Source organism: Osmerus eperlanus, chromosome 4, assembly GCF_963692335.1.
Source record: "Osmerus eperlanus chromosome 4, fOsmEpe2.1, whole genome shotgun sequence".
NCBI classification, from domain to species: Eukaryota; Metazoa; Chordata; class Actinopteri; order Osmeriformes; family Osmeridae; genus Osmerus; species Osmerus eperlanus.
The window spans coordinates 21,923,819-21,950,684 of NC_085021.1; the positions used below are offsets into that span (position 1 = coordinate 21,923,819).

The window sequence follows — 26,866 nt, forward strand, 5'->3', positions numbered from 1 at the left end:
AATGTCATTCTTTGGAGCACAAACATTGTTTGTTTTTTATCCTCTCCTCCTATCCACCTCTCCTCCCTTTCACTTAATTTTTTGGAAAGGTTGAAAAAAAAGGTTTGCATCATTGATAGGTACTTGATGAGGACTATACTCTACTATACTCTATTGTACTCTGCTCTGCTTTACTCTGTTACAGGCTTCTATGTTCTCATCTTCAGACTCCTCCTCTGTTCTTTCACTGTGTGTGGAAAAAGCACCGACTGTACCGCTGACAGAGTGATGGTTAACCTTAAGAGGCTCCGACTATTTATTGAATTTACTTTATGAAAATTGACAGCAGCATTCATATTTGTAGGCTACTGAGCATGTGTTGATCAAGAAGTGTGTAATTTAACTGGCTGCCTCGCAGCAACATCGGGGCAGATCTACTGCCCCTTTCAGAAAAGCACCCCAAGTAACGATGCGGTTGGAACAGACCCTCAAATTGAATAATGTCAGACATAAAAAACGGTAAGTGGAATGGTTTCACAATGCAGAATATCAAGTTGAAGGTATGATGTAAGAGCCAGCGAGACTGATTAAAATGCACACCAAACCATTCTTTTTCACATCTTAAATATCAACACTAGGCCTATTTCAGTCTCATAGCATGCTGTAGAGGGGCACGTTCTTAGTATGGTTTTGATGCACAGGATAAATCCCATGTTTTCCTGGTTCTTTAGATGTTTATTATGAACTTTCCCGTCTGGGTAACCCAAAATGACTTGCATCAATATTCGATAAGATGTTGTTTTTTTCCTGGTTAATAACCACATTTAGCTTAGGCCTATGACAAGCTCCTTAGTTTGGGGTGAAATAACAGCTTGTGTGATGGCACGATTTCTAACTTAACTAAATTCTTCACTGCGGCATCAACCACGGTTGATTTCATGAGAAAACAATTCGATGAAATAGAAGGCTCCTAAATAAATAATACCAAATAAACTTAGTTTAGTGTTTTAAAATCCTTTAATGGTTCAGTTGGTATAGAATTTGGAAGCATTTAGTCAATACATGGTCAGCAGCCATACAGAAACATCCAACTAATCAATTTCAACTGAGAAAAATACAAAGGCAACACAAAGAACGGAAGAGGGGTAAGCCTGGCAACGAGAAGTCATCACATTGAAAGATACACAGCTCTAGTCAAAATTAACAGCATGCTGAAGATTGGATTGGTAGCGGTTTTAACAGATGTATCCACACACGGTGACATTCACTCGCTAACACACACACATGCAGGCTGTAGCTACAGGTCTTAAAGTCCTACTGTAAGACACCTTTGATGCAATTTTTTGTCTTTTAATCAAAAGAATGCATAGACAAATCAGGTTTAAGAATGTTTTCAAACAAAAGTAAACATGAAAGACAAACTTTTTTGTCGTAACGGACAGTGTAAACATCTGCTGACAATGCTCATTATCGCGATCTGCGAGGACATTCGATTTAAGAAAATGACAGCAAACAGATTGACACTTTGTACACCAAAAAAGTTAATTCCTATAAAATGTTTTTTTTAAAAGAACCAGTGCTTCCACATATTTTTAGAATGTACAAGCGATGGTCATTGTGGCAAGGATTTCATTCGTAGACTTTACTTAAATGTACACTGTAAACCACAAGGTAGACATGCTTGGTTTCAAAACATTAAGTTACAATTATTTAAGTTAACCGAGTTAACAAAATGTACTTACACACATTAAATATTGAGCACATTCCTACCGCAAAAAAGTCTAAAAGTCTGATTGAAACAAAATGAAAATGACAGAATTGAACAATTCCAGTTGAAATCGATAAAAACAGAAGACAATTTGCCCACATCGTGTTTCCTGCACTAGGAGTTGCTGATGGGAATGGAGGGAGACATTACTAAAACGTTTCTATAGCGTGTATACTAAACGATCTTAAAAGATCCACACATGTGTTAATCTCCCTTTGACATCGATGCATGATTTAAAGTCAAGAGCTAAGCTCATTGATCTCAAGAAAGGAATTTTGTTCCATGGCTTTACACAGATCTATTTAAGCGTTTGCACGGTTGATTGCTTAGTGTGTGAATCAGAAACAGAGCGTTCCTGAATACTACATTTCTTTTGTTTACAATATTCTCTTGATGGTCAAGACATAGGAGTATTTTGATGAAAAGTTTAGGAGTCGTCTCAATAAGTAATAAATTAGACTACAGGGGGGTGACTCAACACACACCCTTTAAATCATAATGTTACACTTTCATCTTACAGATAAAAATACTAAGAATAAACACAATTGGCACAATCAATTCATTGTTGTATTTTCCCCCAATATCTGTACAATAAAAAAAGTAATTTTTCTTTTTCCCCAACAACCCAAATATCTTGTTTATTTGGGAAAATAATGTGGTACTTCTGTGTTTGTGAGCTAGTGTCCTTGAAAGTTGAATATACTTGTCCCTTAAGGGTAACAGAGATACAGCCTTACAGCCTTTTAGTTTAAAATGAAGCAGCAAAACGTACAGTTGGTTTGACAGTACATGAAAACCGTTTTACACATGTTCTGACTGAACCGCTCAAACATCCGGTGTTAAGCTACAAGATAAACAAACTTGCCCAAAAAAATAAAAGTAAACAGCAAAATGTTTCATCTTCCCACAAAGTGATCAGTTAGGTTCTCCTCACACATCTTTCTACGCTTGACCGAACACACTGCTCTCAACGTCGCTCCACCCATGACCAACCAGAGACACGCTCACAAAACAAAACTTGCCCCATAAAGAACAACACATAAAACTAAGCAAAAACCTTTTTCCGTTTACACAATATATGTGTGTTTCCATCAGCCTGCTTCACATCCAAGTCCTTGACCCATGTTAGCAAACGCAGGGTTCTCTGAGGGCGATGCTCCGTGGGGCTGGGGCAGGACAGAAGGGTGAGGGGGCGGGGCGGTGGGGGGAGGGGAGGGGGGATGATGGTGAAGGTAACCAGGTAGGAAGGTTACCTCCCTCCCTCCTACCCTCACCTCTCTCATCCTCCTCCCATTAGAGCTGCCCGGATCTTCTCTGGGAACAGTGCTGTGTCGGTTGAGTTTGGGTGGACTACGAGGGGGGGGGAGAGGGTGGTGGTGGTGGAGGGGGGGGCCAGGGTCACTGTCTCCTGTCCTCGGTCTCTGAGCGTGAGAAAGCCATCACCACGTCCTCCGCACCTGCAAGAGATAAGACGTCGTCAAGGCACCGTTAAGGCATCGTCATCATCGTAAAGATGTCCGTTAAACACTTTCAACTATCGAGCAGCTCTGGGTGTGAGCTAGTGCTAGCCTTCTGACATTGGAACCAGACTCAACAGGTTGAACACCAGTCATTGTGTCTCAGTAAACAGACTCCATCCCTCTACCTGTGGTGAATTATCAGTCCATTGTGCAAAAAAATATCCATGGAAACGCTGTCTTTTAAAACATCTAATTCACCAACAGAACCATTTCTGTTGGCAGTCCTTTAAACACAGCTTTTCAACCCAATGCGTTTTCTCCACCTGTGGCGCAAAACCACAGCCCGTCACCACGGAAACCGAAAAGAGAGCTCCCATGTGGAGCGGCATGCCGTCAGCACTTTCCTGTCCTGCCCCGATAAGAGCCCAGGCCGCCTCCAACAATTCAATCCCTGTTTCTGTTCCGACACGGACCGTCGGAGACGTAGAATGCCTGCAGAGGACGAGAGCTTAGCTCCAGCTAGCATACAGCAGCTTGGCAAGCTATAGTCACCGATTTAAAAAGGTAGAATTGTGTACGGGAGGATAACAAAAACAAAACGACACACATGATTACTATAGCGATTACTGCCACACGCTTGGTTGATTCATATTACAGTGAACTAAAACCAATGGATCAGGACTTTTAGAGTACAACAATGATAATAATCAAACACTGTGGTTAACTGCCATCTTTTATTCTCATTGCAGTTCAGGAGGTCGACTTTCAGGACGCTCCAGAATTATATAGTCAGCTATCAAGTCTTTCACATGAGTTCATTCAAGTCATTCTTCCATGAACCGTGACTCAACCCAACCCCAAGTCTGGTCACCGCCACACCCCGTTGTACAAACACAGCCCGCTTGTAAAGAATGAATCTTCTGTGTGTCGTGGTATGCTAATGTCTCATGTTCAAAAATAAATGTAACAGGCTTTTGGAAATGTAACAGTTGCTCACAGTTCATTTTTTAAAGTAGAACGAGTTCTATTCACTCCATCTGATGATTGTAGGCTAAACTACTGACATAAGGGTAGGAAGCTGTTAAACCTAGAAATCACACCGTCATGTCTAAAAGCACAACAAGACAGCTGTGAAGCTGGCAATTGACGGTAATAACTATAACAATTGTAGTTAAACGGCTGGGAACAAGCCTGTGAATTGCCAGTCCATTTTGCTAACCCGACAAGAATAAAAACGAAATTGTTATCCGTGACCAGAGAGGAAAATCGACAGCTAAGTGCAAAGTTGTTGTTCTCACAACCCCCCCCTCCCCTCCCCCCCTCATTTCCCGAATGTTTTCAGCATATCATCAACACCAATTTCCACACCTTGGGCACGGGACGAGGCGCGTTTGTAACGGCGTCTTCAACTCTCGCACCTCGTCTATAAAAAGCATCTTTCTTCCACCTAGATAGCTGATTATGAGAGGTGATTATTACGGAGGGTAGGAGAGTAGAGCGTAGGAAAGTAGGCCAGACTGGCTCAAAGGGGCGGACCCTCTCCAGAACACACCATGTTAAGATATCCAAGCATAGATGGTGTTTGGCAACCTCTAAAAAGGGGATAATTAGGATGTTTCTATGGTGCTTTCAGGTCAGCAACAGATTAATAATCAGGGGGGAGGGGAAAGAGGTTTTTAATATGGGCCGTCTTCCTCTCCCTCCATCTCTCCCTCCAGCTCTCCCTCCATCTCTCCCTCCATCTCTCCCTTTCAAGTACCGCTGTCCCCTGAGAGCTACCAAATGAAGATCTGGAGAACACACAACACTGGTAGAGCCGTCATCTGGCACAGCATGAAAGGCTTGGGGAAAGATGACAAACACAGACTAGGAAAACACACCAGATCAGTTGGGGTCCCCTCCACCTTCACTCCCTGCCAAGGCATCGATTTTACACCCTGAATCAGAGGAATCAATACACACTGCACACGGTACACTGGAAGAATGTTACGCAACGCCAGCGAAGGTCACGGGGATGATAATATTAAATCAAAGTATTAATAATCATAATACTGTCTCTCATAATCAATATCACTGGTAATGCGCCAATACTGGCTAGCCTTTCATCCCTGATCCATCTTGCGGTTACATAAGGGAGTTTGTCCTTGCGTAATGGTCACATCTAGTGAAGTCACACAGAATCTTCCCTGAGAGGAAATTATCTTAACAGTTAAAAACTCTCTCGCTGTAGCCAATATATCAGGACTGCAGGTGATAACCCTGGAAGGGATAATGCCATGCAGTCACAAGGTCTGTCGATGAGAGCCCTGAGAGGCTCAGGGTCCACCCAGTCTCAGGGCAGATCTGCTGCACACAGGGCACAAAACTAGCAGCATCCACCAGCCAAATGCTTGGAAAATATGCAAGAGGCTGGTAGATTTTCTGCACTCACCAGCTCGAAAAAAACGATGCTAATCTACTAAGTGGCTGGTCAAATTTGATAATTCACTTGCCATTTTGGCTGGTGGACAAAGAAGTTAATTTGGCACCCTGGTTGCACATGAGCATCTGAGCACTCAGCCACACCCTGACACACACACATACACCCTGACACACACACACCTTCTACGCATCACCAGCCAAAGCTGGTAGAAAACGTCAGGCATCTCTCTGAGCCGTTGCCTAGCGACCGTCAAAATCAGATTGCATCATCACCCGGCCGGCTGTAACAGCCTATGAAGAAACAAGCTGCTGTCTCTCATCACCTCACCTCCCTCTCTCCTGCCTGTACTCATCGCCACCTCAGTTTGTGTTGTAATATCTGCTCCGGGACGTGTGTGTGTGTTCACATTGTGTGTGTGAGGAAGAAACGATTGTTGATCTTTTGCTTCCTCAGAAGGATAGAAACGTATCTTTTTTATTTCCCTTTAATACTTAATGAGCTTGATGATGATATTAATATCACACAGCTAGTAGGCTTATCAAAAGGAATATAATCCATACTGATATTTTTTGTATTGTGATATAGATTACCTGTTAAGACCATTTCCACTCTGTCTCTCTCTGTCTCTCTCTGTCTCTCTCTGTCTCTCTCTGTCTCTCTCTGTCTCTCTCTGTCTCTCTCTGTCTCTCTCTGTCTCTCTCTCTCTTCTCCTGATGCTGAATCTCTGTGTTTCATAAGAGCACAGTGAAAATGATAAACATGTTGGCCTAATGATACAATCACTAATCATTCAGAATTGACAGCACAAATCAGAGAGGATCCCAATAAGGGAGGTATCGAATGGGCGCAATCCCCAGGGGTGTTCCTCTCCTCCATACCGCCATTTTGAAAGGGAGCTTTCATTACCCAGCAGCGGGGTGAGGAGATGTTATTAACTGCTGTATGGAGTAGGTGACCTCCCGGAGGAAATGAAGTTCCTCAGGGTGTGGAGTGAAGACACCCCCCACTCCCTCTGGTGACTCAGAGGGGAAATGGTCCTCGAGAGATCCAGCTCTGAACCCAGGCTGAGAGGGAGAGAGAGAGAGGGAGAGAGAGGGAGAGAGAGAGGGAGGGAGAGAGACAGAGAGAGGGAAAGAGGGAGAGAGAGCGAGAGAAACAGATAGCACAGTGAGGATATTACGGCGCACACGCCTTCATGCCAGTTCGGCAGTGTGTCAGGATATTGGGACAGGCGGGGGAGGGAGAGAGAGGGAGAGAGAGGGAGAGAGAGGGAGAGAGAGAAAGAGAGAGGGAGAGAGAGAAATAGAGAGGGAGAGAGAGGGAGAGAGAGGACTCGTCCTTGTGTGAAACCTGCGGGAGCAGCTCTGCTTCCAGCCCACAGCGTTTTTTTAGTCGCCGTGGAGACCACTGAAACTCCCTGAGTAACAGGAAGAAGCTTCTAAATCGATAAAACTTTGCACCGCCAGGTTGCACAACAAGGTAGGCTCGCTCCTTAGTGTCACGTGAGCAGCTTTGCGCAAGAGAGGGTTTTCGGTTCTGTACGGTACCAGAGCTGTTAGTCAAACAAAGGGAGGAGAGATGGTGTATCGATTCTGCGGCAGACATCTGAAATAATAGATGGAGGAGGGAGTGATCAAGAGATCGGAGTATCTCACCTGTGCTGTGTAATTACCCCCCCCCTCCTCTAGCCCTCACTCCCTCCTCTAGCCCTCACTCCCTCCTCTAGCCCTCACTCCCTCCTCTAGCCCTCACTCCCTCCTCCTCTAGCCCTCACTCCCTCCTCTAGCCCTCACTCCCTCCTCCTCTAGCCCTCACTCCCTCCTCTAGCCCTCACTCCCTCCTCTAGCCCTCACTCCCTCCTCTAGCCCTCACTCCCTCCTCTAGCCCTCACTCCCTCCTCCTCTAGCCCTCACTCCCTCCTCCTCTAGCCCTCACTCCTCCTCTAGCCCTCACTCCTCCTCTAGCCCTCACTCCCTCCTCCTCTAGCCCTCACTCCCTCCTCCTCTAGCCCTCACTCCCTCCTCCTCTAGCCCTCACTCCCTCCTCCTCTAGCCCTCACTCCCTCCTCCTCTAGCCCTCCCTCCTCCTCTAGCCCTCACTCCCTCCTCCTCTAGCCCTCACTCCCTCCTCCTCTAGCCCTCACTCCCTCCTCCTCTAGCCCTCACTCCCTCCTCCTCTAGCCCTCACTCCCTCCTCCTCTAGCCCTCCCTCCTCCTCTAGCCCTCCCTCCTCCTCTAGCCCTCCCTCCTCCTCTAGCACTCACTCCCTCCTCCTCTAGCCCTCACTCCCTCCTCCTCTAGCCCTCACTCCCTCCTCTAGCCCTCACTCCCTCCTCCTCTAGCCCTCACTCCCTCCTCTAGCCCTCACTCCCTCCTCTAGCCCTCACTCCCTCCTCTAGCCCTCACTCCCTCCTCTAGCCCTCACTGCCTCCTCCTCTAGCCCTCACTCCCTCCTCCTCTAGCCCTCACTCCCTCCTCCTCTAGCCCTCCCTCCTCCTCTAGCCCTCCCTCCTCCTCTAGCCCTCACTCCCTCCTCCTCTAGCCCTCACTCCCTCCTCCTCTAGCCCTCACTCCCTCCTCTAGCCCTCACTCCCTCCTCCTCTAGCCCTCACTCCCTCCTCTAGCCCTCACTCCCTCCTCTAGCCCTCACTCCCTCCTCTAGCCCTCACTCCCTCCTCTAGCCCTCACTGCCTCCTCCTCTAGCCCTCACTCCCTCCTCCTCATGCCCTCACTCCCTCCTCCTCTTGCCCTCACTCCTCCTCTAGCCCTCACTCCCTCCTCCTCTTGCCCTCACTCCCTCCTCCTCTAGCCCTCACTCCCTCCTCTAGCCCTCACTCCCTCCTCCTCTAGCCCTCACTCCCTCCTCTAGCCCTCACTCCCTCCTCCTCATGCCCTCACTCCCTCCTCCTCTTGCCCTCACTCCTCCTCTTGCCCTCACTCCCTCCTCCTCTAGCCCTCACTCCCTCCTCTAGCCCTCACTCCCTCCTCCTCTAGCCCTCACTCCCTTCCTCCTCTTGCCCTCCCTCTCTCATCGCCCCCCCCCCCTCCCTCCTCCCCCTTTCCCCTCACATTGACAACGGCATGCGTCGCCACGGCACAGAGCTCTCTCTCCTCCTCCCTGGATGGTAGTGGTTGCCGCGGCAACCCCCTACCCACGTCCGTCCCTCTGTTGACGTGGCCCCCCAGACGTCCTTCTGGGAGGCGACAAGTTCCCTGCTGCACGATTAGCCCCGGATCAGTCCTAAGGCTGTGTGTGTGTGTGACTGTGTGTGCCTATATGTGTGTGACTGTGTGTGTGTGTGTGTGTGAGTGTGCCTGTGAGTATGTGTGTGTCTGTGTGTGTGTAAGAGTGTGCCTCAGTGTGTGTGTGTGTGCGTGTGTTGGCACGGTCATCGTGACATAAATCCCCTTCAGCATCTGCAGAGCAGGACATATTCTCCTGTAATGATGCCTCCTCTTCCTGAAGAGGAGCAGCAGTGTCATTGTTTTAACACTGGCATCAATCCATCATCATCATCTCCCAGACTGAAGCCTGCGTGCAGAGCAGCAGGCCCTGACCCCAAGCACACGTTCATCAGTTCACGCTTAACACTCCCCTCTCTACTCCCACCATCTCCTCCTCTCTACTCCCACCATCTCCTCCTCTCTACTCCCACCATCTCCTCCTCTCTACTCCCACCATCTCCTCCTCTCTACTCCCACCATCTCCCCCTCTCTACTCCCACCATCTCCTCCTTCTCTACTCCCACCATCTCCTCCTCTCTACTCCCACCATCTCCCCCTCTCTACTCCCACCATCTCCTCCTGCTCTACTCCCACCATCTCCTCCTCTCTACTCCCACCATCTCCTCCTTATCTACTCCCACCATCTCCTCCTCTCTACTCCCACCATCTCCTCCTCTCTACTCCCGCCATCTCCTCCTCTCTACTCCCACCATCTCCTCCTCTCTACTCCCACCATCTCCTCCTCTCTACTCCCACCATCTCCTCCTCTCTACTCCCACCATCTCCTCCTCTCTACTCCCACCATCTCCTCCTTCTCTACTCCCACCATCTCCTCATCTCTACTCCCACCATCTCCTCCTCTCTACTCCCACCATCTCCTCCTTCTCTACTCCCACCATCTCCTCCTCTCTACTCCCACCATCTCCTCCTTCTCTACTCCCACCATCTCCTCCTCTCTACTCCCACCATCTCCTCCTCTCTACTCCCACCATCTCCTCCTCTCTACTCCCACCATCTCCTCCTCTCTACTCCCACCATCTCCTCCTCTCTACTCCCACCATCTCCTCCTTCTCTACTCCCACCATCTCCTCATCTCTACTCCCACCATCTCCTCCTCTCTACTCCCACCATCTCCTCCTCTCTACTCCCACCATCTCCTCCTCTCTACTCCCACCATCTCCTCCTCTCTACTCCCACCATCTCCTCCTTATCTACTCCCACCATCTCCTCATCTCTACTCCCACCATCTCCTCCTCTCTACTCCCACCATCTCCTCCTTCTCTACTCCCACCATCTCCTCCTCTCTACTCCCACCATCTCCTCCTTCTCTACTCCCACCATCTCCTCCTCTCTACTCCCACCATCTCCTCCTCTCTACTCCCACCATCTCCTCCTCTCTACTCCCACCATCTCCTCCTTCTCTACTCCCACCATCTCCTCATCTCTACTCCCACCATCTCCTCCTCTCTACTCCCACCATCTCCTCCTCTCTACTCCCACCATCTCCTCCTTCTCTACTCCCACCATCTCCTCCTCTCTACTCCCACCATCTCCTCCTCTCTACTCCCACCATCTCCTCCTTCTCTACTCCCACCATCTCCTCCTCTCTACTCCCACCATCTCCTCCTCTCTACTCCCACCATCTCCTCCTCTCTACTCCCACCATCTCCTCCTCTCTACTCCCACCATCTCCTCCTTCTCTACTCCCACCATCTCCTCATCTCTACTCCCACCATCTCCTCCTCTCTACTCCCACCATCTCCTCCTTCTCTACTCCCACCATCTCCTCCTCTCTACTCCCACCATCTCCTCCTTCTCTACTCCCACCATCTCCTCCTCTCTACTCCCACCATCTCCTCCTCTCTACTCCCACCATCTCCTCCTCTCTACTCCCACCATCTCCCCCTCTCTACTCCCACCATCTCCTCCTCCTCCAACACAGCGTCCAAAACAAGCCCAGAAATCCTCTCAGGTCCATTAAATTGGCAAAGAAGAAATCAGCATTTTCATGTATGCTAATCAGCTAATTAAAAGCATGTGAAATGCTAATTAACAGATTACTATTCCATAAAGTTTCAATAAATATGATGAGCGTTATCTGTGTGTCGGTTCCTTCTGGATGCTAGGGAGGGGGGGGGGTTCCATCTAAGCAGTGTTCGTCTTGTCATCCGGTGACTTTTACGTGACAGACACCGTCATGAATGCCTTTTGTAGAATGGTTCTCTATCTGGGATCACGAGCGCTGCCTCCATGCTGCTCGTCTGTCTGCCTGTCATATCTGCTGATATGCGTGACAGATCACACTGTGCCGACTGCACAGCAACACCAAGCCTGTCGGTGCATAAACGATTCCTTCCTGTATAAAAGGACCTATCGAACGATAGTCCTGGGTTGGAAACCTCTCGCCCCCTATCAGAAAGGCTGCTCTAGAGATCCACCGATGACGAGGCTTCTACTGGGCCTCTGGGAAGTGGAACTAAGGAATTGACCAATGAATGACAAGGAGAGAAGCCTATATAGACAACTAGTCAAAACATTTCAATGGGAGAACTGGAAGTGATCCACCAATGAGACAGCTAGGAGAAAGAGAGTGGAAGAGAAGAGCCAATGAATGAAGCTTGCAAAGCAAACACCAACAGAAAACCCCCAGAAGTGATGGATGGAAACCTCTCCTGCCCACCCACGCTTAGCCTCAGGCCTCAGTCTCCCTCTCATCTCATCCCTCTCCCCCTCTGCCCCTCCCTCTCCCCCTCTCCCCCTCCCTCCCTCTCCCTCCTCAGTCTCTCTCTCAGTCTCTCTCTCCCCCTCCCCCCTCTCATCTCTCTCCCTCCCCCCTCTCATCTCTCTCTTGCCCCCTCTCATCTCTCTCCCCCCCCTCTCCCTCTCTCGCTCACTTCCCCACCATCGCCCCTTCTCTCTGCCTCTCTTCCTCTCTGAAATGCTGTGTCACATATGGCCCCTCTGTCTCTGTCTGAGGGCTGGGCTGTCTGTCTCTATCTGAGGGCTGGGCTGTCTGTCTGTCTATCTGAGGGCTGGGCTGTCTGTCTGTCTCTGTGTGAGGGCTGGGCTGTCTGTCTCTGTCTGAGGGCATGGCTGTCTGTCTCTGTGTGAGGGCTGGGCTGTCGGTCTCTGTCTGAGGGCTGGGCTGTCTGTCTCTGTCTGAGGGCTGGGCTGTCTGTCTCTGTCTGAGGGCTGGGCTGTCTGTCTCTGTCTGAGGGCTGGGCCGTCTGTCTCTCTCTGAGGGCTGGGCTGTCTGTCTGTCTCTATCTGAGGGCTGGGCTGTCTGTCTGTCTCTATCTGAGGGCTGGGCTGTCTGTCTGTCTCTGTCTGAGGGCTGGGCTGTCTGTCTGTCTCTGTCTGAGGGCTGGGCTGTCTGTCTGTCTCTGTCTGAGGGCTGGGCTGTCTGTCTGTCTCTGTCTGAGGGCTGGGCTGTCTGTCTGTCTCTGTCTGAGGGCTGGTCTGTCTGTCTCTGTCTGAGGGCTGGGCTGTCTGTCTCTGTCTGAGGGCTGGGCTGTCTGTCTCTGTCTGAGGGCTGGGCTGTCTGTCTCTGTCTGAGGGCTGGGCTGTCTGTCTCTGTCTGAGGGCTGGGCTGTCTGTCTCTGTCTGAGGGCTGGGCTGTCTGTCTCTGTCTGAGGGCTGGGCTGTCTGTCTCTGTCTGAGGGCTGGGCTGTCTGTCTCTGTCTGAGGGCTGGGCTGTCTGTCTCTGTCTGAGGGCTGGGCTGTCTGTCTCTGTCTGAGGGCTGGGCTGTCTGTCTCTGTCTGAGGGCTGGGCTGTCTGTCTCTGTCTGAGGGCTGGGCTGTCTGTCTCTGTCTGAGGGCTGTCTGTCTGTCTCTGTCTGAGGGCTGGGCTGTCTGTCTCTGTGTGAGGGCTGGGCTGTCTGTCTCTGTGTGAGGGCTGGGCTGTCTGTCTGTCTCTGTCTGAGGGCTGGGCTGTCTGTCTGTCTCTGTCTGAGGGCTGGGCTGTCTGTCTGTCTGAGGGCTGGGCTGTCTGTCTGTCTGAGGGCTGGGCTGTCTGTCTCTGTCTGAGGGCTGGGCTGTCTGTCTCTGTCTGAGGGCTGGGCTGTCTGTCTCTGTCTGAGGGCTGGGCTGTCTGTCTCTGTGTGAGGGCTGGGCTGTCTGTCTCTGTGTGAGGGCTGGGCTGTCTGTCTGTCTCTGTCTGAGGGCTGGGCTGTCTGTCTGTCTCTGTCTGAGGGCTGGGCTGTCTGTCTGTCTGAGGGCTGGGCTGTCTGTCTGTCTGAGGGCTGGGCTGTCTGTCTGTCTGAGGGCTGGGCTGTCTGTCTGTCTGAGGGCTGGGCTGTCTGTCTCTGTCTGAGGGCTGGGCTGTCTGTCTCTGTCTGAGGGCTGGGCTGTCTGTCTCTGTCTGAGGGCTGGGCTGTCTGTCTCTGTCTGAGGGCTGGGCTGTCTGTCTCTGTCTGAGGGCTGGGCTGTCTGTCTCTGTCTGAGGGCTGGGCTGTCTGTCTCTGTTTGAGGGCTGGGCTGTCTGTCTCTGTCTGAGGGCTGGGCTGTCTGTCTCTGTGTGAGGGCTGGGCTGTCTGTCTGTCTCTGAGGGCTGGGCTGTCTGTCTCTGTCTGAGGGCTGGGCTGTCTGTCTCTGTCTGAGGGCTGGGCTGTCTGTCTCTGTCTGAGGGCTGGGCTGTCTGTCTCTGTCTGAGGGCTGGGCTGTCTGTCTCTGTCTGAGGGCTGGGCTGTCTGTCTCTGTCTGAGGGCTGGGCTGTCTGTCTCTGTCTGAGGGCTGGGCTGTCTGTCTCTGTCTGAGACAGACAGAGACAGTGTCATCTATACCATCCAAGCACTCCAGGGTTTAGACTCCTTGCTCTCTTGAGGAGGGTGTCTGAAATCAAACCAGAATCCCTCTACAGTTGGCGTGTTGGGTGCCGATCTTCATCTTATTTTGACCCGTTTTCAGTTTGAATCCAACGGACTTTATCCTCCTTCAAAAAGGATTGGTGCTCTGACTGAGCCAACCACAGAAGCACCATCTCAACGCTGCCTCCCTTTTGTGTTTAACGGGTGGGGTGATACTTTAAAGTCATTATAACCCCCATTATCATCACTCTACGTGACATCCCTATCCCCCTGCTTCAAACTACACAAACAAGCCGTAACTCATGCTGCAGATTAGCCGACGCGCTGCCAAATGACTCCAAATATGATGGTTTAGTGATGTATAATGTATCGTCTCACATGCCCCCGTGACGAGTCGTACCCCTCTCACATTCCCCCGTGACGAGTCGTACCCCTCTCACATGCCCCCGTGACGAGTCGTACCCCTCTCACATGCCCCCGTGACGAGTCGTACCCCTCTCACATGCCCCCGTGACGAGTCGTACCCCTCCTTACATAATTGAGGAGGCTCTCTACCCAGTGAGCGGCACACGCCTCTCTTTGTCTGGTATCCAAGGGCAGGGAAGAGGAGGAGAGAGAGGCAGAGGAGAGAGGATAGAGAGGCAGAGGAGGAGAGAGGCGGAGGAGATAGGAGAGAGGAGGAGGAAAGACAAGAGAAGTGGAGAGAGAGAGAAAGAAGAGAGGAGGAACTACAAGATATTGCTCCTATCAGAGCTCTACCGTCTACAATATCCACAAAGCTATTTTCTTTTTCAAAAGGAAAAAAACACAACTGCTCATGTTGAATCCTAATCTGTACTCCTCCCCTCCCTGTGAAACATTCTCCGCGTTTGGACACGACCACTACTGTGTCTCAGCGTGAGACACAGAGCAGTGTGTACACACACACACACACCGCACAACACAAAACTACAAAATGCCTTCCGCAACATAAACAAACTAATCCCCGACGCAACAAATGAGCCCACAGGCCCAACACAACAACAACAACGTCTTTACAAACAGCGGCGGGGGAAGCAGATAACTACATTATTTTCAGGTAACTGTATCAGAGCCACTCCCCATCCCCGCCTCCTCCCCCACTCCAGGGACCAATCAAACCAGAGACATCCATCTAGGTATAAAACGCAACGGGGGTTACCTACACGGGACGGCAGGGGCTCTCAAAGCGGCAGACGCAGGTGCCGGTTGGGGATTGTGTCTGTGAGGAGACTGATAAAACCTGAACAGAAAGCAAGGCTCTTCCTCCTGTATGGTGTGCCCATCCAGGCACCTGCCCTGGTTGTTAACTTGCTGGCGCCCTCTAGTGGTGGAGATGTGTTACTAACGGAGGCCCAAGGAGGAATCACAGTGCCCTCTAGTGTCTGGTAGTGGTATAGCAACACTGATGCAAACTCATCGCTTATGTTATGACACATAAATGGCACTTAAACTCTCATTCGCTCACTACATGTGAAGTCTATCTTAAGACCTGGGCGTGGCAGGTCCAAGTCTCATGTACTTGGCAGGGGTGGTGGACTCCTGTCTATCTCAGTCATGATTTCAACTAAACAGACAGACAGGCACTGACAGACAGACATTGATACAGACAGGCAGATAGGAAGACATTCAGACCACAGGAATACAGAGAGAGAGAGACAGAGAGAGAGAGACGAAGGAGAGAGAGAGAGAGACGAAGGAGAGAGAGAGAGAGAGACGAAGGAGAGAGAGAGACGAAGGAGAGAGAGAGAGAGAGAGAGACGAAGGAGAGAGAGAGAGAGAGAGAGACGAAGGAGAGAGAGAGAGAGAGAGAGACGAAGGAGAGAGAGAGAGAGAGAGAGAGAGAGAGAGAGAGAGAGAGAGAGAGAGAGAGAGAGAGACGAAGGAGAGAGAGAGAGAGAGAGAGACACGAGAGAGAGAGAGAGACGAGAGAGAGACAGAGAGACAGAGAGAGACAGAGAGAGACAGAGAGACACAGAGAGACACAGAGAGACACAGAGAGACACAGAGAGACACAGAGAGACACAGAGAGAGCGACCGTACCCTGGTCTATGTTGTGCTGTGGTAGTTGACTCATCTGACTGTGGACCACGCCTGCGTAATTCCGTAGAAACGCCTCTTCACTCGGCGTCAGCTGGAGAACAAAGAACACAACTATCACAAAACAAGGAAACAAACAAAGAAACTCTCCTCTGTGATTGGATAAAGGAAGGAATCGTCCAATAGCATGGCGAGTGGACCTACATTGGAGCCCATCTTCTTGAGCATGAGCAGCACTCGAACCTTCTGCTGGATGTACATCTCTTCAGGAGACTTCCCCGGGGCCTCCTCGCGGTTCATCCCCCCTGCTCCTGTGGCTCTGCACACACACAGGCAGACACGCACACACACACACACACACACACACACACACACACACACTGAGTTAGCCTGATTTCAAGGCTTGAAAAACAGATGAAAAGGAGAGCTTCATTCACTTCATTCAAATTTCAGAAAAGGAATGAATGGCTTTGTGCATGACAGGGTGTAGATCAGAACTCCTTCGGTTGTCCCATTTCATGCATTTCTCACAACGCACTGAAAAAAAACATTAGATCCCTACTCATAGAAAGAAAAGGGTTTGATACAAAGCTGAATATCCAGATGTTATTTAACAGTAAGACCTTGAGAAGCATCTTCTCCTTTCATCCCCAGTCTCCAAGGCCTGTCTGCCCCCACCCTTCCGCAGCCTGCCCCCACCCTTCCAGAGTCTGCCCCCACCCTTCCGCAGTCTCACCCCACCCTTCCACAGTCTGCCATGGAGAGACTTCTGGAAGGGCACACTGACGGATAGTCCTGGCAATCTCCTTGGGCTCTTATGTGTACAAAGGGCCACTAATGCATGTTGACAGGCTGTTTGATGTGGGGTTATATTTAATTGAGGAGCTGGTGGCTGTAACCCCCACCCCGTTCCTAACCCGCCGGAGGGGGGAGGTGTGTGTTTGGGGTGGGGGAGGATCAGGGGCATCCTTGGCTGGTTTTGGGGTGCTACTGTGAGCAAATAAATAACCTACGTTCAGATATCCAGCTAGGAGCAGACAGGGCCATGTTACTGGCTAGTACACGATATTATATCCAGAGTGACGTACAAATAGTTCATGTCAAAGGTCAAGCAGCAGATCGAGGATCAGCAGTGCGTAGATCTAACAGCATTCCGGTGACCAGAGTCATGGACAGGTCTGTATTTACAAACCACAGCGCAGAGTATCCACATCTCAGCTCCCAGTCGCAGTGGACGGTAATAAGAGTATCTTAACTACAGCGCAAGCTACCATCTCTCAGGTGCATCCTGACAGGAACCCATCTATTAGTCATAGATAAAGAAAGTGTCAAGCTCTTTATTTGAAGAAAGAGAGGGAGGGAAAGTGTGAGATATGAAGAACAAAAAATATATATAAAGAGAGTGAGAGAAAGAGAGACGAGAAAAAGAGAGACAGATAGAGGAAGACACAGAGAGAGAGACGCAGAGACGCAGAGAGAGAGAGAGAGACGCAGAGAAAGAGAGAGAGAGTGAGAGAACAGGATGAGAACATATTGGTTATTCAGTCCTGGCAGAGGGGAGTCAGACTGTGGATGGGAGAGAGGGGGGGAGGGAGAGAGAGAGAGGGAGAGAGGGCCTCAAAGCGACAAAAAGACATGAAAGAGGCAGAGGCTCGGTCGCTCGCTGCACCTTTGGGAGAACGGGGTGGTGTGGTGGGGGGGCGGCTCAGAGCCCCAGCAGTGACGCGTTTGATCATGTCACCCCCCAACCTCCCCCCCCCCCCCCCCCCTCGGACAAAAAGAACCCTAGCCAAGACTCACGGAAGGCAGAGACACAGGGAGAGAGACAGACAGGGAGAGAGTCAGACGGAGACAGACAGACAGGGATGAAGGCAGGCAGAGAGACGGGGAGGGAGGGAAGCAAGAGGGCAGGGAGGCAGATATGTCTGCGTGGAGGGATATGGAGATGGAGGAGGAAGAGGACAGACAGGCTTTAGGGGAACCAGCCCATGCTCATCTTGTCTGGGGTTGAGAAGGGATCGTATGACAGACAGCAGTCAATATTTAATGACCATTCAGAGATGGCGTTCTGCTGGCTGAAGCTGTTCCTCAACCCTGGTAGGAGAGCAGGAGGAGGTGGAATCCAGGGCCCCAGAGAAACAGAGCAGACTTCTCCACTCGCCCCAGCTGCCTTCTGAAGCTGCTAAATTGGACGTTTTTAGACATCCTTTCGATGGACTGCTGTGATGATCTAGTTTTTGTCTGACACTGCATATTCTTTCATCTTACTCCATCTCGACAATAATAACTCACGTAAGAACTAAAGCACTGTTCAGAATCCCAAAGAGATGGGCTCTGCGGGAGGGAGAAGATTGAAGGTGGACGTAGTAGATGACAGAGAAAGAAAAAGAGAGAGACAGAGAGAGACTGGGAGAGGGATAGAGAGAGACTGGGAGAGGGATAGAGAGAGAGACTGGGAGAGGGATAGAGAGACTGGGAGAGATAATTGATTGTCATGTTTGTGAGCCACTTGAAAGAAAATGTAAAAACAGGAAGATGGTTCGGTATCTTCGGTTTCATCTGCCCTGCCCCTGGTAGCGACGACCGCAAGATGGATTCTGGGCTATTTTGGGTTGAGTGAAAAGGTAAGACTGTGCATAATGAATTCAGATACGCTACAGGAGCTTCCCTGCTCTCTTCAAAACATCACGATCAACGCAGGAACGTTCCAGAAGCAAACTGCAGCCCAAACTCAACCGGCTGCAGACGTGAGCTGAGGCGCAAGCAATACCCTGGCTCACCTCTGTCTCTGAATACATCATAAACTATCCATTTATTGTCACAATAGAAATGTATTTATATCTACTGTATTTAGAGAGAGAGAGGACTATGTTCAGGTGTGGGGGGTGTTGGGTGTGAAGTGGTCAGGGTGAGGAGCAGTTCGGGTCTGAAGGTGTGGGGTGTGAAGTGGTCAGGGTGAGGAGCAGTTCAGGTCTGGAGGTGTGGGGTGTGAAGTGGTCAGGGTGAGGAGCAGTTCAGGTCTGGAGGTGTGGGGTGTGAAGTGGTCAGGGTGAGGAGCAGTTCAGGTCTGGAGGTGTGGGGTGTGAAGTGGTCAGGGTGAGGAGCAGTTCAGGTCTGGAGGTGTGGGGTGTGAAGTGGTCAGGGTGAGGAGCAGTTCAGGTCTGGAGGTGTGGGGTGTGAAGTGGTCAGGGTGAGGAGCAGTTCAGGTCTGGAGGTGTGGGGTGTGAAGTGGTCAGGGTGAGGAGCAGTTCAGGTCTGGAGGTGTGGGGTGTGAAGTGGTCAGGGTGAGGAGCAGTTCAGGTCTGGAGGTGTGGGGTGTGAAGGAGAGCTGGCCGAACACTTATCCTCAGACGGATGATGCTCAGACCCAGACAGAAGTTCAAGTCTCAGGCTCATCCGGCCCGGCTAATCAAACGCTCCTCTGCAATAATCCCCCCGTGCAGTACCCCCCCTGCCGGTCTCGTTAGCGTCGCAAAGTCGCAGCTCGCAGGACACACGCCTCAGGGCTGTCTGAGCCTCTTACAGCTCAGAAGAAACTCAGCTCCACTTCCTATCAGAGGAAACTCAGCTCCACTTCCTATCAGAGGAAACTCAGCTCCGCTTCCTATCAGAGGAAACTCAGCTCCACCTCCTATCAGAGGAAACTCAGCTCCACTTCCTATCAGAGGAAACTCAGCTCCACTTCCTATCAGCGGAAACTCAGCTCCACTTCTTATCAGAGGAAACTCAGCTCCACTTCTTATCAGAGGAAACTCAGCTCCACTTCCTATCAGAGGAAACTCAGCTCCACTTCCTATCGGAGGAAACTCAGCTCCGCTTCCTATCAGAGATACGACAACAACACACCACCACGGTCGTGGGCAGGGCTGAACACAGCTGGATAACAGAATATTTAAAGGATAGTCGGTTGGGGGGGGTCGTCTCAGAACAGTTTGAAACGAACACTCAGTACACTTTGTGTACACTTTGTGTACTGAGATCAGATTATATGTAATTTCTTTCTCACAAAAACCCAACACTCTGGGCACGCAAAGTGTGCATGTTAGAAGAACGACTCGCTTTCACGTCCTGCATGGGTGACACGTTGGCACAAGAGATGTGGCATCTGTCTAAGACACTCTGAGGAGAGCAGGACCCACACCTGCCAACACAGGTTCATACACGGCTTCTGCATTTACCAGTCTGATATACACACACGGGAGGGGAGGGAAGAGGGGAAGGAGTGGAGAGAGAGAGACAGGGGGTAGAGAGAGAGAAGACACAGAGAGAGGAAGGGCAGCAAAGAAGAGAGACAGAGCGAGAGAGAGAGACAGAGCGAGAGAGACAGACAGAGAGAGACATAGAGAGAGAGACAGAGAGAGAGACATAGAGAGAGAGAGAGAGACATAGAGAGAGAGACATAGAGAGAGACATAGAGAGAGAGACAGAGAGAGAGACAGAGAGAGAGAGAGAGACATAGAAAGAAATAGAGAAAGAGAGTGAATGTGTGCGTGTGAGAAACCAAGCCCTTGCTCCCCTAACTCAGTCTGGACGGGGCCTGCTCCTCTTACACTGCACCCTGGGACACGGAATGCAATAAACGCTCCCTGCCAGGGATTACAGCCTGCCCTTTGATTGGCCCTCGTGCCTGATGAGGTCACAAAGGACACAGGCCACCACCACTCACCCACCCCTGATGACACACGGACAGCCACACATGTCCCTCCTGTCACCCTGTCACACAACCTCACACACACACACACGAGGACACACACACACACAGAGTGGAGCCCCAGCTGGGACGAAGGGGTATAAGGCTAAACTCATTAGCAGAGACCCCCAGCGTGTACACAAGCCCCTTCCTCTGAGACAGCTCTGGTAGTGCCTGCAGCCTGGATGGAAGGAACCAGACAGTCTTACTGGCAGCCCACCTTGACCAGACAGTCTTACTGGCAGCCCACCTTGACCAGAACGTGTGTCTGTTAAACAGCAGCCAGGCTCGTCTGTGAGGAAGAGTTTTCTAGCCAGTTTGACCTTTCGTCAGAAAAACAAGAACTCTCTGTCTTACATCCATGAAGAGGTCTCTCTTGGCTCAACAGATCACTGTGATTATTTAGCAGTACCTGTGGTTCCATGGAAACAGTCATGTAACTCCATGTTAATCCATGTAAATTCTAGTCTGTGAGTATCTGATCCGGGATGGACCACTGGCACAAGCCCCTCCCTCACTCATGCTTTCATGATCTATGCTCAACAGTGGACACCAAATTCTACCCTAAATTTTCATTCATTACATAACTATCCAGCAGTACCTCTGCTAACACTGGAGTGGTCCCATGGCAACAGCTATGCAACTACATGGTGACGCTGTTTACTTATAATCCATGTTGAAGTTGACGCTAAGGTGTTAGCGCAGCGTGAGCTAGGTAGCCTTTTTTCATGGAATACAGCAAGTAAAGCTGTAGGAAGTGAAAAGAGACGTAATAATGTACAGAAACCTGAAGAGAGGCCAGGAGGCCTCTGTGTGACAGGGCTCAGTCTCACAGGATGTTGTCACACTGTGCTGACGCTGGATTCTTCGTGAGCTCCAGCCTCTCTCTCCTGCCTCTCTCTCCTGCCTCTCTCTCCTGCCTCTCTCTCGAGCCTCTCTTTCCAGCCCCTCTCTCCAGCCTCTGTCCCCAGCCCCTCTCTCCAGCCTCTGTCCCCAGCCCCTCTCTCCAGTCTCCCTCTCCAGTCTCCCTCTCCAGCCTCTCTCTCCAGCCTCTCTCTCCAGCCTCTCTCTCCAGCCTCTCTCTCCAGCCTCTCTCTCCAGCCTCTCTCTCCAGCCTCTCTCTCCAGCCTCTCTGTCCCCCATCCAGCTGGGCCTGGAGCTACAGTAGCCCCTGGCTGTCAGCTAGTGTCCCAGCCTACCTCCTCACATTTACAGTGGCACCAACAATGCAGGCAGTATTTTGGAGACAATGCCGATGAGCTGGATGGTGGAAATATGATTGATAAGTAGGTCATGCCTTGTTGCCATCACGTCAGGCATGAACTCAAAGAATTCTCTCTGGAGACTGTGTGCCTGTGTCTGGGGTCCTGCCTGGGTATCCCCCTGTGGAGACTGTGTGCCTGTGTCTGGGGTCCTGCCTGGGTATGTGTCTGGGGTCCTGCCTGGGTATCCCCCTGTGTCTGGGGTCCTGCCTGGGTATCCCCCTGTGTCTGGGGTCCTGCCTGGGTATCCCCCTGTGTCTGGGGTCCTGCCTGGGTATCCCCCCCTGTGTCTGGGGTCCTGCCTGGGTACCCCCCTGTGTCTGGGGTCCTGCCTGGGTATCCCCCCCTGTGTCTGGGGTCCTGCCTGGGTATCCCCCTGTGGAGACTGTGTGCCTGTGTCTGGGGTCCTGCCTGGGTATGTGTCTGGGGTCCTGCCTGGGTATCCCCCTGTGTCTGGGGTCCTGCCTGGGTATCCCCCTGTGTCTGGGGTCCTGCCTGGGTACCCCCCTGTGTCTGGGGTCCTGCCTGGGTATCCCCCTGTGTCTGGGGTCCTGCCTGGGTGCCCCTCTGTGTCTGGGGTCCTGCCTGGGTATCCCCCTGTGTCTGGGGTCCTGCCTGGGTATCCCCCTGTGTCTGGGGTCCTGCCTGGGTATCCCCCTGTGTCTGGGGTCCTGCCTGGGTATCCCCCTGTGTCTGGGGTCCTGCCTGGGTACCCCCCTGTGTCTGGGGTCCTGCCTGGGTATCCCCCTGTGTCTGGGGTCCTGCCTGGGTACCCCCCTGTGTCTGGGGTCCTGCCTGGGTATCCCCCTGTGTCTGGGGTCCTGCCTGGGTGCCCCCCTGTGTCTGGGGTCCTGCCTGGGTACCCCCCTGTGTCTGGGGTCCTGCCTGGGTATCCCCCTGTGTCTGGGGTCCTGCCTGGGTGCCCCCCTGTGTCTGGGGTCCTGCCTGGGTATCCCCCTGTGTCTGGGGTCCTGCCTGGGTATCCCCCTGTGTCTGGGGTCCTGCCTGGGTATCCCCCTGTGTCTGGGGTCCTGCCTGGGTATCCCCCTGTGTCTGGGGTCCTGCCTGGGTATCCCCCTGTGTCTGGGGTCCTGCCTGGGTATCCCCCTGTGTCTGGGGTCCTGCCTGGGTACCCCCCTGTGTCTGGGGTCCTGCCTGGGTACCCCCCTGTGTCTGGGGTCCTGCCTGGGTATCCCCCTGTGTCTGGGGTCCTGCCTGGGTACCCCCCTGTGTCTGGGGTCCTGCCTGGGTACCCCCCTGTGTCTGGGGTCCTGCCTGGGTACCCCCCTGTGTCTGGGGTCCTGCCTGGGTACCCCCCTGTGTCTGGGGTCCTGCCTGGGTACCCCCCTGTGTCTGGGGTCCTGCCTGGGTACCCCCCTGTGTCTGGGGTCCTGCCTGGGTACCCCCCTGTGTCTGGGGTCCTTCCTGGGTATCCCCCTGTGTCTGGGGTCCTGCCTGGGTATCCCCCTGTGTCTGGGGTCCTTCCTGGGTATCCCCCTGTGTCTGGGGTCCTGCCTGGGTATCCCCCTGTGTCTGGGGTCCTGCCTGGGTACCCCCCTGTGTCTGGGGTCCTGCCTGGGTACCCCCCTGTGTCTGGGGTCCTGCCTGGGTATCCCCCCCTGTGTCTGGGGTCCTGCCTGGGTATCCCCCTGTGTCTGGGGTCCTGCCTGGGTATCCCCCCCTGTGTCTGGGGTCCTGCCTGGGTACCCCCCTGTGTCTGGGGTCCTGCCTGGGTATCCCCCTGTGTCTGGGGTCCTGCCTGGGTATCCCCCTGTGTCTGGGGTCCTGCCTGGGTATCCCCCTGTGTCTGGGGTCCTGCCTGGGTATCCCCCCCTGTGTCTGGGGTCCTGCCTGGGTACCCCCCTGTGTCTGGGGTCCTGCCTGGGTGCCCCCCTGTGTCTGGGGTCCTGCCTGGGTATCCCCCTGTGTCTGGGGTCCTGCCTGGGTGCCCCCCTGTGTCTGGGGTCCTGCCTGGGTGCCCCCCTGTGTCTGGGGTCCTGCCTGGGTGCCCCCTGGCCCCCTGTGCCAACAGCACCAAGCTGTCCACGGCTCGAACCAGCCTCGTCATGCCAGTCTGACTCTAACGCAGTGTCAACAGTGACAGAGCCCGTCTGTGTAAACACGGCAAGACAGGGCCAGAGTTTCCCTGGTTTGCAGTGTCTTAACAACTAAATATTGAAGAGTTAATAACAAAACAGAAATATCTACACTGAACTTGTCTCTAGTCTGAGACTTGCCTTGTCGCAGGTTCCACATGGTCTTACGTAACCTTACATGGTCCTATACAGCCCCTCATAGCCCCCACACATCCCTCTATCTAACACCACATAGCCACACAGATCTACACAGTCCCAAACACCACACAGCACCAAACAGGGACATTCAAACAGTAGATGCTGCAGTAAGCTGGTCCCAAGGGAGGGAAACAGACAATACTGAGCGAGACAAAGACTTGTGCATGTGTGTGTGATTGGGGGGGGGGGGGGGGGGGGCTGTCGTTGGTTGTGTATTTTCTACACCCCCGTCCTCACCATTGTTGGTACAGACACATCACAGGCTACACACACTACTCAACATTCTAAGCTAATTATCCTCCTCAGACAGTCATCTTGTCTACCAACAGCATGAGGGACATGACATAGACTATGGTAATGAGACTGTATGTGTGCGTGTGCAGTAAGGAGCAACCATGAAGGGAGCTGAAGTCTGAATGCACCACACTGTCCACAAGACAATTCCCATGAAGTCGTTTCTGCAGGTGAGAGTCATCACGATAGAACGTTCCGCAGTGTCGCACCTACGTCGCCGTGTGACTGGACTCAGACACACCCGAGGGCGTGAAGCGTAATCCCTGTTTGATGGCCAGGAAGGATCTGTATGTATTAAAAGCAGCCAGGGCAGGAGGTTGAGAGATAAGCCTGCCCTCTCTTCATATTCACTGCCAAGGAGATCTCCTTAGGGCCAGGGGGTGTGGGAGAGGGAGAGCAGAGATAGCACCTGCCCCAGGCAAAGGGTTTACAGAGAGAGAGAGAGAGAGAGAGAGAGAGAGACAGAGAGGGGGAGGTATTGGCCACAAGTCCGGTTCCAAACCCCCAGCCACTCAGGGGAATGTGCAGAGTCAGGCAGACTTGGCATATGGTTCATAACCCTCAACCCATAAGTCCGCGAGTTACTAGGAGGCTCTACAGCCTGTGGCCAGTCCGGCTCCTGCCAGACACTCACACCCAATGTCTGCCCCGCTCGTCAAGGCCCCGACTGCGGGAAAAGTGCCAGCCTTCACAGCTGAATGTGCTGTCAGCTATCTGGCGGTTGGTCGCGAAATAAGACCCTATACAGCGCGGCTAGTCCCACAGCGCACAATGCAAGCACATGCGGGGGGAACGCAAAAATAGCACACGGAACGCCGAAGTCGATGCGATGATTATAAAACTGAACACTCAAGTCATTGTGGTTTGAGGAAAAGGGGGGTGAGGGGGTTCAACATAGCCTGAAATAGCATACACATTGGGGAAAACTAAAAACTTTGGACCAGTGAAAGTTGGCCGTTACGTGGAGAAGAAGGGTCACCAAATGGGACAAAGGCTACTAATATACTGTATGATTTAGCTGCCTAAATGGGCTTGACACAGTATCGATACTGACTAGTATCACAAAATCTTGTCTGATTGTTTAAGTCAGGTTATTATTAGAATTCTTACGTTTAATAGAACGCGAATTCATTAAAGAAAACACGTTTATTCTCCACGGCATCATAAAAGTCTATCATACAGGTAGCCTACATTCAATGCGATTGTTGAATTAGCCAGCAACTGGATGCAGAAGTGGGGGAAACGTTCACCATCACTGTGCAAACAATAAGCTAGGAAACATGGGAGTAGAAATCACTGAGAACTCTATAGTTTTTCCTTCTATGATGACTATTTGACTGCGCTTTTATGACATCGTGTGTACAGTTTAGACCCAGGGGCGGATGATGTGATTGTAACAATTTTGCTACTGTTGGAGCATACAAAGTGTTACATTGTAACCAGCTAGCTAGTTAGCCAGCTAGCAATCATTCACGCCGTTTCCTGTCTCCCAGGATAGCTAATCGGTTGCTAAACCGACGAGCTCGTGTATCTCCGCAATATCCACGTCGTGCAAAACTGAGTGACACGATTGGAAATGTAACGACTATTCGAAACTCACTATATAAAACTTTGCATTTGCTGTTTTAATGGAGTCTTTTCTATCGTTTATTTGGCAAAGTATTATAGCTAGCCAGCTCGAGACAAAAGCCTTGAATGAAGTTCCTGCGGGTGCAATCCCATCCAGGTACCGCTATCCCCGAATGCAAGTATACAGCGAATAATTTCCAATATCTCCCTCAAACGTAACCTTAAACTCCAAGCACGATTTTTTATCTTCAGAGAAAAGACTGTAACGCTTACCCCTCCTGGTCCAGTTTTTCTTTCTTGTGTGTTTTATTTGAATGGTGTGTTGTTGTAAGAAGCCGTCCTCTTCCGGGGTCACATCCCTCCAGCCGCTCGCGCTGCGTGTAGGAGCCGTGACTCACGCAGCGAGCCTCCTGCAGTTGGTTCAGACCTATGGAAGCCGGGCACAATACTTGAAAGCTGGGACATTCGACTCCATATTAAATTTAAAAAATGAGATTTACGCCCATAGTTCAATATACATAATGCCAAATCTTGTGCGTACTAATAAGTAATGCAGAATCCCAACTTTATGCTTATCATATAGGCTTAGGTCTACGTAGCTGATTACATTATGTGATCAATAAATATAAATATATATTTTAAAAATATGATTTCTTTTTCCCCTTCAAGGTGCTGCGTTTAAATTATTATTATTTTTAATATATTTGCCAAACAAGGAAAACAGCTGAGAAATAATGAATTGTGTATGTCTGTCTTGGATGTCTGTCAGTATAGCCGGTCATAAAATACAGTTTACTTTATTCCGGTCATATAATACCGTTTGCAAGAAGGTCCTTGTTGTATTAATTTAACAGACGCTTTAATTCAGAGCGACAGTACAGGAAGATTCGAACCGGCGATCTCTTGATCTGCAGTTACTGTAAATGCTCTACACACGTCCCCGTATTTGAGCACTAGGAGTGCTGTCGGTTGGCGAAAGATGCTCATCTGTCACTTACTCATATCTAATGTGTACAACATTGTCTTTAGTGTAAATTATTT

At 51.3% G+C, this 26,866-nt stretch overlaps 1 protein-coding gene across 1 annotated transcript; it reads right to left on the minus strand.

Annotated features, from left to right (window-relative positions):
* Positions 1-977: 977 nt before the first annotated feature.
* ctnnbip1 (catenin, beta interacting protein 1) lies at positions 978-26,258 on the minus strand. The gene is made up of 4 exons (XM_062460291.1): positions 26,099-26,258; positions 15,921-16,035; positions 15,720-15,810; positions 978-3,204 (listed from the first exon to the last, which is right to left on the minus strand). The coding sequence occupies exons 2-4, from the start codon at positions 16,014-16,016 to the stop codon at positions 3,146-3,148; spliced, it is 246 nt and encodes an 81-aa protein (XP_062316275.1). The 5' UTR covers positions 16,017-16,035; positions 26,099-26,258; the 3' UTR covers positions 978-3,145.
* Positions 26,259-26,866: the final 608 nt, after the last annotated feature.

Bases quoted from the DNA above. Each gene is read 5' to 3' on its own strand.
- ctnnbip1 (XM_062460291.1), bottom strand. From the start codon at position 16,016: ATGAACCGCGAGGAGGCCCCGGGGAAGTCTCCTGAAGAGATGTACATC. The intron at 15,811-15,920 runs GTAGGTCCACTC...TTTGTTCTCCAG, and splicing joins TCAAGAAGATGGGCTCCAAT to CTGACGCCGAGTGAAGAGGC. The intron at 3,205-15,719 runs GTACGGTCGCTC...TATCTCTTGCAG, and splicing joins ACAGCACAACATAGACCAGG to GTGCGGAGGACGTGGTGATG.